At 42.1% G+C, this 15999-nt stretch overlaps 1 protein-coding gene and 1 long non-coding RNA gene across 9 annotated transcripts in view; one reads left to right on the top strand and one right to left on the bottom strand.

Annotated features, from left to right (window-relative positions):
* LOC306926945 overlaps window positions 1-15999 on the top strand; it is a 251928-nt gene that overhangs the window by 77264 nt on the left and 158665 nt on the right. The window lies entirely within an intron of this gene.
* The window catches only part of clocka (clock circadian regulator a), a 55463-nt gene that overhangs the window by 20818 nt on the left and 18646 nt on the right, over window positions 1-15999 (bottom strand). For 6 of the 8 annotated variants that reach the window (XM_079506463.1, XM_079506462.1, XM_079506460.1 and 3 more), the window contains exons 3-5: window positions 7860-7911; window positions 6925-7120; window positions 6485-6579 (exon numbers count right to left, since the gene is read on the bottom strand). In XM_079506463.1, coding sequence (XP_079362589.1) covers window positions 6485-6504 — 20 coding nt within the window. In that variant the 5' untranslated portion in view covers window positions 6505-6579; window positions 6925-7120; window positions 7860-7911. Of the gene's footprint in view, window positions 1-6484; window positions 6580-6919; window positions 7121-7859; window positions 7912-15999 lie in introns of all 8 variants that reach the window. The other 2 variants (XM_079506461.1, XM_079506467.1) reach the window with 1 other exon arrangement.

Raw genomic sequence — 15999 nt, 5'->3', positions numbered from 1 at the left:
CGCATTGTTGGGCTTGTTCAGCCGTGGAACAGCAGAGATGTTTAGTCAGTTACTCATTACTGCTGCTGCTTTCATTAGCCACCCGGAGTCAGGTCAAGTTCTGGCGGCCCACAGGCTTTCGTTTCCCTCCATTCAAGCACTCTCCCACTAAACAAGTGTAAGCATGCTATACTGAGACTATGCCAACATAAGGCACTTTGACTACTGGCATGTCACACACACTATATTTGCATGCCTCCAAGAGTCTGCGTTTACGTAGAGCTCTGCATCATTTTCACAACGCAATTTCCAATAGGAATTATTCTGAAGGCAATTTGTTCATGAAAAACAGATGAATATTGAAACATATATTTTTAAGAATATTGACCACTGTCCCCACATAAATGATTTACCTATTTTGTACTTCTTCGTATGACAGTATGATCTACTATTCTTGGAAATGTTTAAAACATTTTGAAAATGTTCGCCTACGGACATGCCCAAAATAGAGAGACACCAGCTTCAAAGTAGGTGGGGCCTGCTCCCCCTTTGGCGGCAGAATAAGATCCGTCAAAATGATCATCCTATCATGTGTGGGATAAAGAGAGACCAAGGGTGAAATTCTCAACCCTACAGTTGTCGCAGAAGATGGGGGTCATGTCCCTTTCGTCTTTAAGGGATTATTATTTGTCAGCACAGTTGAGACCTCTTGTATATTGGTGTCACCCAAGGCCAAATGGAAGGGTCAAGAAGAGTCAATCTTTCATTCAAAGTTTGGCTAGAGGTGGTCAAACATTTCCAAATCAAAGAGGCTAAACTACAGTACTTAAATTGCCAGCATTGCAGGATCGCCAATTCAGACAAGGCAATTACCTAAGATAACCAAAATATGTGACATTAATAGTTTTGATATTTTATGTAAAACATATGGGATGGGTAGGCAGGACTTTTAAAGTTATTTGTGATTATATTCGTAAAAAGAAAGCTAAATCCAAGAGACCAATCGATTGTTATGAATACATTATTGATCATTATAACTTGTGAAGTAGTAATGGTCTAATAAGCAAATGTTACTATGGAATCGTATCACTGAACAAGGACTCCATATACCTTTAATAATTCACTATATCGATATAGTCGGATTACTATTGTGTCGCACAAACATTTTGAAAGGAAAAAAGCAAAAGCAATGTCCAAAATTATGCATTTATTTACATCCATTATAGATATTTTTTTTACAACTGATTAGACTGATTAACTGTTGCACTGCTACCCAGCAGTGCTGCTGGAACGGTTGCGGATTACGGTTACGGTTGATCATGCTCATATTTTCTGGTCTTATTCTACAATTTAGACTTTCTGGGATTAAAAAAATCCTGGGTTTTAGTATCAGAACAAAAAGCCTCAAATCATGAACGCAGCATGCAAATTACGTGCAATCTTTCATGGACTTTCCTACTAGGCTGAGGAATATATCCCACCCTTTTCACAAAAAGATGGTAATTGGATGATTTGAGGCACAAAATGCCTCAAATCATCCAATTACCATCCAAGGCGTAAGAAGTAATGGCACCCATTTCACATTGGCCTATTATAGCGCCACCAGGAGGCCACAACATGACCTGCCCTGGTGGAGACCTGTGCCCCGAGGGGCACTTTATCTAGTTAATGTTATTTTTGTTATGTTTGTATTGGTGGTGGGGAGGGGGGCGGGACGGTGGTCGCTAGACATGGCCAAAGCATTTCTGGGGGTCCCCATGCCAAAAACGTTGAGAACCCCTGTCCTAAGTAGGCATGGAAAGGGGCGGGACTGCGACGCTCTATAGCAGACTCCTCTCAAATCTTGCGAGTTAGTTGCTGGGATTAAGAAAGGTCGATAACAAAGTAGATTTTCTCCTGATTTGTCTCGCTAAAAGAACTATGAATATCTTGGAAATATTGTGTGCCTTTGATGATTAGGTCCAGTATTTAGTTCAGTGACCACTGACCATGGATCAAGGAATGGATCATAAGCTGTGTTCACGTTCACTCTCCCATTGGAAATTAATAGACTCAAACATTCTCCCCGTCTCCTAATAATGTGTCCGCCCACTTCACGCAGATACGGGAAGTAAAGCAAAGTTGGGACCTCTTGCTATTGGCCTCTTGGGCCGCAGTCACGTAAAACATGTTTTGGGGTGAGCGTTCGGCACAACTGCCAATCAAAGTGAATATACTGGCCACAGTGTGTCTTTTACGGGACTTTGACAACCAAGGCATGGATGCGTGATTCATGAAGAAAATAAATCACTTTTAACTGAAAATAAGCGATAGGCTTATGGGCTCCGCTCTATGCTATGAGGGCTGCTGGGTTCTGCTGGGGAAACTAGACGACAGGGGCATTTCTACTAAATAGACCCCATGGCAAGTCATTTGGGATCAATATAAATAGGAAAATGAGCCTATATGTTGTCCTTTAAGAGTCTGTACTCTGTAGGCAGTAAAAAGTCCATTACAAAATATTGGCTTCAGAAGAAAGAAAAACTGTCCTACTGCTGGCCTATTTGTCAATATAAACAAATAGATCTTCTACAGAAGATCACCTACTCCATCCATATGACTCCAAAAAGAATTGGAAGGAGGAAAAAAGGTGGAGAACATGTGCATAATTGACATTTTTTTTGCTATACTGATCATTCCATGACCTTTTTTATATGTCTAGTTTTGTCTTCCTTGTTTTGTTTTCTGGTCTGATTTTTTGCTACCTATGAATTTTAGAAATATTACGCCAATGAAAGAAATAAAGCTACTTTGGATCCAACGTTATTTTCTAAAAGTAACGGCTTTTGCACATACAAGGTTTTTGCGACCATAATACAAACGAAAAGGGCGAGGATGAGGCAAACTGCACAACAAGTAGCATGACACTGTAAACGGGGAGCAGTATGATTAGGATCACGATGAGATGAGCGCTTTGAGAACAGACGAGTCGCAACAGTGTCTACAGCCTGGAACTACTTTTTGTAGACACTGCTAGAGCACAGTCTGTGAGCACTTATTGGATTATGTGGTACATCTGTCTGCAATTAGTTTCACATATAAGAAATTAAGATGTTTGCACAATAACACTGCTGAGAGCTTTATTTAGTCAATGACTAGATCTACTGGAGTCAAGGCTGTTGGCATGGCTATTGTCAGACTGTTGATTATAATAGACTAGCAACGTTTTGATGAAATTATGAAATGTGCTATTGATTTCTAAGCTTTCTTAGCTTGAATTTGTAAGCAGTTATTGTGTTCGGTTCATTACAAAAACATTGTTGGATTGGGAGTGGTTAACAGAAACTCAAGGCGCTAAGATGGTGCAAGCACCAAAAAAAATAGATGCTCAATATTATGTGCACCAGATAATGTAAGCTGTGATCTGTGCCCCCAACACACACAAGCAAAGTCTCAACCTGTAAGAAACACTACAGTGTCTTGCTAGTCGTGACTAATTTTGTTCCACCTAGAGAGAAATTGGACTGGTGGTGTCCCCGAGGCTGGCTCCTTTGAACAATGACACACACTCAGACCCCTCTGAATGATGCATTATTATGAACAGCTCAAACCATGGAAGGTCCACTGTTCAAACAGCACACACACCAGTCATACACTATACATAGAGACACATACACACGACTATAGTACAAGCTAATCATTAACACTAATGATATTTGCCCTTCACAGGAGGATGAATGGGTGAGTGTGGACTGCAAGCCTTCCCGTTTTGAAAGAATAACGCATGGCTGGTGACTCCACCCTTATGGGTTTGCAATAGACTAGATTTATTATACTTTGAAAATGATAGCTGAGCTTGTAGATCGCCAATTTGTGGTGGAGAACCCCGCTCGCAACTAAGAATAACTGAGGCTTTAGAGCACCGAAGCAACGATGGACTGCAGCCAACCTCATGTTGAACCTGAGCTTGGTGTTTGTCTACCTAAGCCAATGTTAATGACGCCCTCCTCTGCCTCTACACGGCATCACGTTTGTGTGGCATTCAATGTCACGGGTGTGGCATTTGTTTCCTTCACATGACCAGAGAAGCTCACGCTCGCACACACGGATAGCAAACAAACAAGTGCACAAAATGCGGATACGAATCAGGAATCTCGTCATTTAAAACACCACCCATGCTAGCCTCGGTCCCAGGCTTACTCATCTGCAAAGAGAAAAGCCTGGTCATAATATAAGGCAGACAGAGAGTGCATAGCCGGAAATGTCGGGGCGGAACATCAGTCAGACGTATTTCCCCCGGATACAATGTTTTTCGACCAATCACAACACTTCACACACACTCACACTCATTCACAGAGAATGTAAACAGATTTGTAAAGTGTCAACGTCACTTCCTTGAGCGGTACTTCCACCAAATTCCAGCAATGCACTCTACAGCGTATGTTGTGCCCAGCGTGCACCCATGCAATGGACAAAAGTATTTTATTGGAAGTAACTTTGCCCTGTTAGTCTCAAAACAAGGGTCATTTACAAAGTCATAAGTATGCCTTCCCTTTTATTTTTAACAGGAGTTTAGTGTCAACAACCAATTACCAAGCAATTACAAAAAAAAGAGAATAAGAAGAAGAAATGTTGGGTACATTTTAAGATTTCAGCCGGGGGCCCATTGCTGCCCTTTGCCTCAGTATATTTTTGAGGAGGCCATTAAATCAACACCTTCCCCTTTCACGGAGCCAAGAGAACTCCCAGAACATTAGGTCATGGTCCCGTTTCTCTGCCAGCTGCTTGCTTTAGGCTTTAGTGCTGCTCTGATGCCAGCGGCAGGAAGGACAGGGGAAGCTGACAGTGGGGCCACCCTGGCCTCAAGCCCCCTGGGGCCCCCCTTACCCTGGCCTCAAGCCCCCTGGGGCCCCCCTCACTCACGTGAGAAGGGCACTCGTTTTGCAAAGAGCAAAAACACCGCACGCTCAAAATGGAGGTGTGCATGGTAGTCTGGGGATTAGGTTGGGTATTCCAAGCTGGTTAGAGACAGAGAAAACTGGCCCCCAATTTTGCTTGGACTGCCTGCCCGGCCTGTTAAAATGGTGGTGCCTTTATATAGAGGGGCGCCTTCATCCAAAGCACTAACAATATGCAATTTCATGCACCCATTCACACTCAAATTCACACATTGATATGGGGGTGGCTTTTTATAATTGATTGATTAATTTGTGAATTAACAATTTGCAAACAGTTCAGCAAGTACAATTACACAAGCAATGCTAAAAGCATAACACAAACAAGTTAGGGGTTAAGTGACTCTTGGACATAGGGGGAGCCGGAATTTAATTGGGTTTTCGATAATAATAACCAGTAAGATGCCCTGAGGGTGTTCAGCGTTCAGAGTTGCTGACCGGCTCCATATATATATATGTATATGTATATCTAGTATGTCAAACCATGTATGGCTATCCAGGGTTTGATGAAGTTAGTTAGATCCATGTGTTGTACCAACTTGGTTCATCATCAAGTGTGACTTGCATCGCGGCAACCACAATATGGCCATATATTGACATTCCCATATATTTCTCCTGTTATTCATTGACCAAACAATGCACAATGAAAAACAGGTATGGCCAGGGTTCATGGCCATATATAGCGTGTCTTGAGTGTAGAGGGTTTGATGATGTCAGATCATCAAACCCTCAGATCGTCGTGATCTTCATATATGGAGACGGCCATATAAATTCTGAGATGACTGAAAAAAAAACATGGGGAAAAAATCATCCTTTTTGCTAGATTGACATGGCGTGGGTAGACTGGAGATGACGTCAGCTTTTTTGTTTAGGCTGATGAAGAGTTGTCTCTGTCAACGCTGTAGTCCCGTAACCAGTCAGGTTGCAATTGCATCAAATGCAATTTCTGTGACGTGGCCAAAAAAAAGGCAGTAAAAGTGGATCGAGAAATCATAACAATCCTTTCATCGAGAAATCTAAAGGTCAGATGTCTTTTGACGAATGAGTCTGAGCTTCAGTTCCTGAGGTATCCTCACGGCCTTCTACCATATTAGCTCAGAACTGCCAAACGTGCTAAAACGGCGGAATTTTCACAAAATCTTTGTGCTTGATCCCTAACAATAATAATAATAATAACTTTATTTGTATATCACCTTGACATGCTCACCTTGACATGACATGCTCAAAGTGCTTTACAGAGCAATAGAGTCACTGAGCCACTGTCGCCCCATTAAATGACACATCACCAGCAATGACCAGCCACAGACGTCAGACACTGCCTAAATAGGTGTGCATAAGCATAATGGTGATGAAAGACAAGACAACTTCTCTTGTTACTATGGCTACTGAGTACCGATGGCTTAAAATAGCTTCCGTTCAGAGCCAGGACACCCAAGTTTTAAGGGCGACAAGGTTGAATTTAACCGCAAAGCCGAGTGATTTGATTTGTGATGAGGTGGTGGCGAATGGGGAAAGCCAAACAGAAAGAAAAACCAAAGAACCAAAGAAAGAAAAAGGTTTGAGTGACTCACCGGTCAATGCTAGAGGTCATTTTGTATCCTGTTCTTCAGGGTCGCAGTGGTGGTGAGGGGGATTTTAATCGTGAGGTAGACATTTGTGAAATAACCTTTGAGGAAAGAATGATAAAAGAATAAAATAAGATAGAAATACTGACACAGCTCACAGTGGTTTTGTAATTAACCGCTTAAACCATATTATACCTTGTTGGCCTTGTTCTCCCGGGGGTTTATACTAGCCCCCCCAAACCACCCAGCCCCCCCGACACCAAATCTCTTCGCAAAAAAGAAAAAACAGCTCACAACGCGAGCTTGCAGAACTGCTATTTTTTTTACAAAATGTAATGTTCACTTATTGTGACAGCACCAAAATAGGGACTAGATTAAAAACAAATGTATCTGTGAATTTGGACATATCTACGAGGCTGACACGGAGCCAAAAAACCTCACCTCACCTCCAGCGCGGCCAGTCCTTTGAGAGGATGATGAAGGTTGTGCGGGATGAAGGCAGGGTCCGAGAGGAGACGCTGTGGCGAGTCGCGGAGACGGTCCCGGGACAGAAGGCTGAGGGTCACCAGAGGGCCTTTGATGAGCTGACTTCTCCGTCTGCTTCGGACGTGGACGTGCCACATGACAGCTACATGTGAGAGGCTGAGATGAACGGAAGGGGGGGGGGGGGACTTTATTTTGCGTTCATTCATCATTTAGCTCAGTGTTTCCCACACAGACACTGGGTCAGGAGTCGGGACTCATTTTTATGGGTCATGAGAAAGTATCACTTTTTTCCACCGGTTGGTTGGTTTTATTTTATATATATATATATATATATATATATATATATATATATATATATATATATATATATATAATTATTATTTAATTTACCCTAACATATTTTCAAAAAGTAAAAAACATTCTCAAAAATAAAAAATAAAACAATCATACATTTTCATAAATAATAAAAACATTTAAGAAGTAGTGAAATAGCTGATCGATTGGCTATTTACACTAGTTTGGGTCCCAGACATCAGATTTCTCTTTTGGGTCTCGAGCTAAAAGGTTTGGGAACCACCAAGGCACCAGTTTGAGCTTGACACCGTTTCCTCACCAATAGTTTTCAGTGATACCAAAATAAGACATTCTTCAAACTTGATTTAACAGTGATGTGATGTGAGCGACATGTGGTCCTAATTTCATGCCTGGTTGAGTTTACTGAACTAATGTTTAAAGACACCAGTGAAAGGTGGGACTGCTACCATGGTTAAGTGGGCCAATCCCCGACCCTTGAGTAACCTCACAAATGTGGAGCCAGGGCGATAATCATATACAGATTTGCTAGATTGAATGTAGGCGGACTGGGGATGATAATACCAAAAAGAAAATCACTTACCAGTCACATAATTGATGTGAAGCCACACTGCAGTCTTACTTTCCTCTTGAATCTAGAGGAGAACAAAAGGACAAAAATGTTAGCTGTCTAGCCTTAATCACGACAACTGCTTAAAAGTTCAGAACAGACAGGAAGGACCACTTTATTGTTGCCGTCGTGGTCGAAACCTTGTATGTTAGAAATAAAGAATCTGTGGTCTTCCAATGGATCCAAAGTAGTATCATTAGGATGCTAGTCAGATCAATCAACCTGGCATCTGTCTACTAACATGCTATATAAATTACAGTTGGGTGCCCTTATCATTTGACCCATTTAGGCCTGACCTCAATTCTAAATCCTCCAGTTTTCTGAAATAAATATTTTCACGATTTTTCAAAAATAGCAGACCTAGATCCTAGATCTGCTATTTTTCAATAGCTAAATTATAACAATGTTTAAAACACCAAAAGGGGTTCCCGCCCAAAATGGGTTAACTGTCCTTTTGCGCAGATCACGCAAACCTCAGCAAAAAGAAAAGGACAATATTGATGGCCTCCAACTGTACATATTTTAGCCGTTGCAAGGTTCTGAAGGCTATGGCAAGTGCTACGGCAAGTGCTACCATTTGCACACTCGGAGTTAAATTAACACTGATGATACTACAGTGTAGATTGGGGGTCCCAGAGGGACTACAGTGTAGATTGGGGGTCCCAGAGATCAAAATGGTATCAAATTGGGGTCTGTGGTCTAATGCATATCAAATTGCTGGGGATCCTTGAAATTAAAAACATTTGGAAATCACTAAATGTCTCTTTTGGGGGTCCCTGGCATATCTTTTCAAATGCGGAAGCGGGGGCTGCGGCTGCTCAGTGTCAATTTGGGGGAATACGTTTGAAAACCACTGCTCTAATACGACAAAGTAAAGTTGAAATATGGACATACACGGTTTCTGACCAACAACAGCAACAATAAGCTGACCATGGCCATGTCAGAACAGTCAGTTATGGGATTAAATTAACATGTCTGATGATAACATAACCTTGACTTAGGAATTAACATATGACCTCATGGCACTGGGTGACATACACACAACATGGGGAAAACATTAAAGGCCTTACCCAATGTGGATTTCAAGCCTATTATTCACGCATTTCTGCTTTAGTAAAAAAAGTGCAGTGGAGTAAGACGGAAAGAAAAAATGGGGGAGAAGACAACATGCAACACAGCTGCCTCAACGGCTGGTTCATTACCAGGATGGCACCAAGTTTTAACCACTTAAACCATATACTTCCCACACTTATTTTAATTTTTGTTTGGTTTTTAGGCTTCATAATCACAAATTGCACAGATATGACAAATGACTTCCAATATACAAAGAAATTACTGACACATTTAATAATATACTTTCAACACCTGTTGGAAACTTATAGATCAGCGATTTCCGCAATTTTTTGGGGGGGAGAAACATTTGAAAATGTATGAACATTTTTCAACATGGAAACGATTATGATGATCGTGCAAAATAATTGCGAATATCTCAAATAATTGCCTTCATTATGCATGACTCTAGGCCAGACTCGGAACTTGAAGACCATGGGACCCATAACCACTTCAACCCTATACAATTTGTTGACTGTGGTCAACACCCAGTTGTCTGTACTTGATCCCTTCTTTCTTTTCATGTAAAAATATGTCATGTCAAATCTAATAGTACTAACCAAAGATTGCCGATCTACAAGCTCACAAAGTGACACGTTGTGACCTTGCAGATCAGCCATTTTAACCAGATTTCCTCCTGTTTTCACAGAATGCTTGCCTATTATGCCATTCCCAGAATAGGGACACAGGGTTCGTGTTGTTAAAGCTATCACTGTTTCAGTTACTCCCCCACCCTATTCTAGTTACTGTGGGAGAATCCATCAACACCCCAGTTTCACAACATAAACATATCGAGTAACAACTAGTCAGAGGTGGAAACTAAGCTTGTAACTAAGTGCATTGACTCAAGTACTGTAATTAAGTGCAATTTTGAGGTACTTTTACTTTTTGCGTATGTCCATTTTTTAATACTTTATATTTCTCTTCAGTGGCAAATGTACTTTACTCCACATCAATTATTTGCAAAGTTTTGTTACTTACAAGTTACTTGTAAGTAACTTGTAGTGTAGTACTGTAGAATTAGATGACAAAACATACATTAAACAGTCAAGCCCTACGTTAACCTTCGTCTATTTGAAAATATCTACAAGCTCACAACACGTACTGATGTGTTGTGAGATTGTTTGTGTTCTATTTTTGAACGTTTTGATCTTATTTTATTGATTTTGATTTGTGGGCCTTTTTCTGCCTTTATTTGAAAATGTGAAATAGTCTTTACAGGAAATGGGGAGAAAGAGATGGGGAGTGACACACAGAAAAGGTCGTCAGGATCGGGACTCGAACGCGCAACACGCTGTCAGGCTGGATCAACAGCCGAGGTGCCCAGACGTCTACGCCAGCCATCCATTAGACAAACCTCTCCACCAATAGTTTTCCTATATGATAAAACATTGTTTTAAAAAAAGAAATGACACACATATTTTTCCAGTGAATATGGCAGGCCTTGTTGACGGATTTGGAAGAGATTTTGAAGGTCTGGTTCCAAAAATTAACCAGTATTTAATGTGTAAATTGGAATGAATGAGCCCAGCTGGAAAGTGTCTAAGTGGGAGTGTCTAAGTGGGAGAGGGCGGGGCTTAGCTAAAAGGTGAATTGGGCAATGGGTTGGTGGTAGGTTTTCAAAAGTCATACTGTTGTGCCAAAGAGGTTGGCATGGGAGGAGCGTCACTTTGTCCAATTCCAAGAAGTCACACCAACCACCGCTTGGAGTAATGAGTGATTAGGGTAATGGGAAGTGGTAATTTGGTACGGAAGAGAAGTAACAAAATTAGGTGAGTAACTGCTTTGAACATTTAGACAAGGAGCCTGGCCTAAGTGCCCTTGTATTATCTGGATTGAGCAGAGCCTTAGTGAACAGACCATTTCCCTTTCAAACCCTACACCCTGAACCTGTGGTTTTCCATTCAACAAACCAGAAAACATTTTTCCATATCGAGACATTTCTACACACAAAAAGAGAGCAGCACAGAGCCCAGCGAGCACCTGAATAAAAACAGACAAATAATCCTCAAGGAAAATAGGAAATCAATTCCCATTACTGTACATTGCGTAGTGTGTTGAAAGTTTATTATGGATTAATTAATGTATAGTGCTGGGAGAGTGACACCGTGTTGCTAAAGGTGAAAGAGGCTTACTGGCTCTCTGAAAGGTGGGGGGCTGTATCGTGGCCAATAAGACATCCAGCTGCAGGCTTATTTCACCGCTCACTGCACGTGATTTGTCAGACACCAACACAGGTCACAAAGAATCCCATCTTTGTTTGGGGCGACATTAAAAAGGAGCTTACTGTCAACAAACTGCCGTCGTTACGGTGCAGAGCCCTACAGTAGTGTGAGTTAAGCTCACTGTGTCTAAATGTCACAGCAAAGTCATTCACTGACTGATGGCTGGCTGCCGAACAGAGCAAACGTTACGGTATCAACTATCAACCTTGTTGCTGCCTGAAAACAAACTGCAGTGCTTTGCTTTCCAGGGATGAGGAGAACGGGAGAAAAACACTAGGAAAGGAAGCACTTGAGCGTATAAAAGTCCAAAGTCAAGCGTGATTCACAGAAACAGAGGACAGTCAGGGGGAGAGAGGGAGGGATCCATGGACCGTCAGGGGGAGAGAGAGGGAGGGATCCATGGACAGTCAGGGGGAGAGAGAGGGAGGGATCCATGGACAGTCAGGGGGAGAGAGAGGGAGGGATCCATGGACAGTCAGGGGGAGAGGGAGGGATCCATGGACAGTCAGGGGGAGAGAGAGGGATCCATGGACAGTCAGGGGGAGAGAGAGGGAGGGATCCATGGACAGTCAGGGGGAGAGAGAGGGAGGGATCCATGGACAGTCAGGGGGAGAGAGGGAGGGATCCATGGACAGTCAGGGGGAGAGAGGGAGGGATCCATGGACAGTCAGGGGGAGAGAGGGAGGGATCCATGGACAGTCAGGGGGAGAGAGGGAGGGATCCATGGACAGTCAGGGGGAGAGAGAGGGAGGGATCCATGGACAGTCAGGGAGAGAGAGGGAGGGATCCATGGACAGTCAGGGGGAGAGAGAGGGAGGGATCCATGGACAGTCAGGGAGAGAGAGGGAGGGATCCATGGACAGTCAGGGGGAGAGAGAGGGAGGGATCCATGGACAGTCAGGGAGAGAGAGGGAGGGATCCATGGACAGTCAGGGGGAGAGAGAGGGAGGGATCCAGCGTGAAGGAAAATTCCTTTGCTGCGAGAGGCAGAAGGCAAACACAGGCTGAGGCACAGATTGTAGCAATGGTGAGCACGAGCAGCGGCCACTGGGGGCGCAGTGAGACGCGGGGGTTGTATAACTTGTGATGTCATGTGTGCTTCAATGACCCGTTGACCCAATGACCTACTTTCCTCTCCTCCTCCTGTTCCCAACACAGTCGCAGCTCCACAGGCAGACCCCCGGCCCGCCCGGCCCCCCTCCCACACTAACACTGGTTGCAGCTCCGCAGGCAGACCCCCAGCCCCCCTCCCTCACACACACCCTTCCGAGTCCCACCGTCTTCTCTTACCAATAACTCTTGAGTTACGTCTCAACTCAAACGCTCAACAGGCTAAACTATTCCACCAGGTATAAACACACAACTAGGGATGCAACAGTCAATCGAACTTAACCAATTTAATAGATTATAGAAAATAACAGATAGACAATTTAATTAGAATATTCAATTAATAATCAATCCATAATTTGGGCATGATTGTCATTATAGGCGGACAATTTCAATTTCAAAACATCTCAAAAACGTCCCAAAATAGGGGAAATAGCAGATCTTCAAGCTCACATGTGAAGCAAAAAAAGTGCAGATATTTGTGTTCACAACACCGTGGGGTACAACAAAGTATAAAATGAAGTGGTTACTCTATTTGTGTATAAAAATAAATCAATTATTCGGTTAATCAGAAAAGCAATCGATAAGAATAATTGCTATGGTAATAATCAATAGTCGCAGCCCTAAACACAACACAAGTTACACAACTATACAGTGTGCTGTGAGGGGGCAATCAAACTACAATAAAGTATTTGATCAGTATGATCACATGGTATGTAAACTAAATGCACATCACTGTGCTGCTGTCTGGAGGAAAGGTGGGAGAGGACTCAGAGGAGGAGGGAAAAGGACAGATGCAGCATGGACTGCTCAGTTAGCGATTAAAACAAACGGAAGACTCTCAGCCAGCTGGTGGATATTGTACACAGTCAGAATCACTGGCGTTTTTCCATTCCAGAACACAGTGCTTTCTCAACGTCAGGTCTGGGGACCAAATTCTGATAGTGTACAAATGGAACCAGATGGAGTAAAATAAACATGGGGGCTTTTACAGTTGGGGTTCCAGAGATAAAATTAAACAAATCGTACCAAATTGTCATCGGTCCGTGGCCTAATGCATATCCAATCCTCACATGAACAAGATTGGGAATCACTGGTCTATCTCATTTGGATCTGTTAAACCTATACGCTGTCATACCTTTCAATCACTGGTCTATCTAATTTGGATCTGTTAAACCTATACGCGGTTATACCTTTCAATCTGTGACAGCATCCGTGTCCTTTTAGATGTTGCTAATATAAACATGACCAAAACCCTTCGTTTTTATGATTAGATTTTCAACAACACGGAATAGTGAAAATAGCCGATCTACAATCTCACAATTCATGAGCTTGTAGATAAGCTCATGAATTGGGGGGGAAACTTATAGATCAGCTATTTCCGCTATTTTTTGGGGGGGGAGAAACATTTGAAAATGTATGAACAGTTTTCAACATGGAATTAAATTAATTAATTCGCCATTGCCAGTGTTTTTCAGTGAAGACACTTATTTTGAAGTCCCACGGAACCCAAGATGTAAACAAATGCTGTGTTGAGTGACTTACGATCATCTTTTCTTTCACCCAGAAAATAAATGTAACCGTGATCATCGGTTCTTTAGTTATGGCCGTTGAATAGGTTATTTTTTGATTTTTGTTTTTTTAACCAAAGACGCAATCTCTGAGATAAATGTATTTTTCTAAATCTGATAACATTGAGGCGGATGGAAGGCGAAATGTTCACTTCCGGTCGGCGGTTCATTTCCGGTTGTTGATGTCGCTTAGCAACCTAGAACCGTTGGTGAAGAGCGCGATCTATCATAAACCAACATGGATATAGGAGGATTCTGCCTGACAGCGATAATATATAGTAACATACATTTTAATTTAGTTTTCTATTTTTTTTTCTGTCAGAAAACTGTCTCTAAAATCAGACTCAGATCTAAAATTGACAATTTCCTCTCACTTACATGGAGCACTGTTGATATACGGTGTGTGTGTGTGTGTGTGTGTGTGTGTGTGTGTGTGTGTGTGTGTGTGTGTGTGTTCATATGTAGGGCAGTGGAGCTCTGAGGATATGAGTCACCGTGTGGCAGTGCAGAGCATCACTCACTCCTCCTACACAGTACACACGCACCCAGGCGCCACAGCGGCTGTGCCAACAGCGGGCAGTGCCATAGCAACCGACCTCACCGTGCAGGGCAAAAATAGCTTGGCTGAATTCCTCCACAGCTGACCCCCCCCCCCCCCCCCCCCCACACACACACACACACACACACACACATCAGAGCTAGCATCCCCTAACTCCAGTATTTAGATGAGAGGGTGTCTCCCCTTGCGGCAATGTAAAGACGCTGTTCTAGACGATTCTACACCAATGCAATATCCTGTAACATCTGCGAATTCCGGTGCAATATCCCGTGCAACAGTGTACACTGTACAGATTCTTAAGCTACACTAAAGTCAGTGCTACAGTATGTTCTGTTGATATGATCTTCATTCTGTAGCTACTACTCATGTCAAGAAGAAGCAAAACACAGCCATCTATAAGCTCGAGATCGCCTATTTTCGATCAGTAAGTATAAAATGTGGCATAAGTGGTTAAGACCCTTTTTTTTAATATATATATATATATATATATATATATATATATATGTGTGTGTGCAACGGTTCACTTAGCTCACGGTTCGGTTCGTACCTCGGTATACCTTCGGTATGGGGGCCAGTTTCGGTTCGATTTCGGTACAGAAAAAACAAAACAAAAAAAAAACAATATATAAATAGCAATACATGTTTTTTATTATGATCACTACAATTATTATTATATTTGTCCCCTTTCCAGACACAATCCAGACTTTTCATTATTATCAAGGAAGAATGTCACCATATACTGTGCCTTTCAATGTTTAGTTTAGTGTATTTGCACATGTGTACAAATGGACATTTCAAATGGGATGAAATACATTTGTATGAAAATAAATAAAATAAAATAAAAATCAGAAAAACAATGTGCCGGGAAGGGCCAAAAAAACCAGAGGGGCTTATCGAGTGGCCTTCCTTAAAGCTGCCAAGTGAGTTTAAACTAATTATAATAAAATTAAAACATCTAATGAAAATGCATAATAATCATAATAATAATAACAAGAAATGATACAGGTAGTAACATTAATAATGATAATAAAGAGCAGGGTGACTAGGGCGTGTTGCCCAAGCTAATGTTATACTCAAGGGGAAAATAAATCACCCTATGCACTCACACACGTGCAGCTGCAGTGCAAGAGAAGGGAGAGGGGGACGGGGGCAGGGGGAAGTGTGCCCAAAGAAAAAGTAAACACAAGTTTAGTTTACAATTAAAGATCCACATTTAATCTCTGCATAACAAGGATTTAAAGATATGCTTATAATGCTTACAAGAAGTGTTCTTACTTCCTACAGTATGTACAGTACAGCCATATTGTTGTGTTTTTTCTGACGGAAAATACTTTTAATGAGCTTCTGCTGCGAGCACAACGTCAGGTAGGCTAATCAATATGATCTTGTATTAATCCGATGGTGTCGCCTGACAAATATAGACGATCTACAGGCTCCTAATGTGTATTGATGCTTGTGGATCAACTGTTGCCAAACAACACCGGGAGGATGGGTGGATGGATGCTTCTTTTTTTTTTCTCCTCAAAACCGAAATATTGCGG

Source organism: Electrona antarctica, assembly GCF_951216825.1.
Source record: "Electrona antarctica genome assembly, chromosome: 7".
Classification (NCBI taxonomy): Eukaryota; Metazoa; Chordata; class Actinopteri; order Myctophiformes; family Myctophidae; genus Electrona; species Electrona antarctica.
The sequence above is the reverse complement of the archived record's forward strand: the minus strand, read 5'-3'. Positions and strand labels throughout refer to the sequence as shown.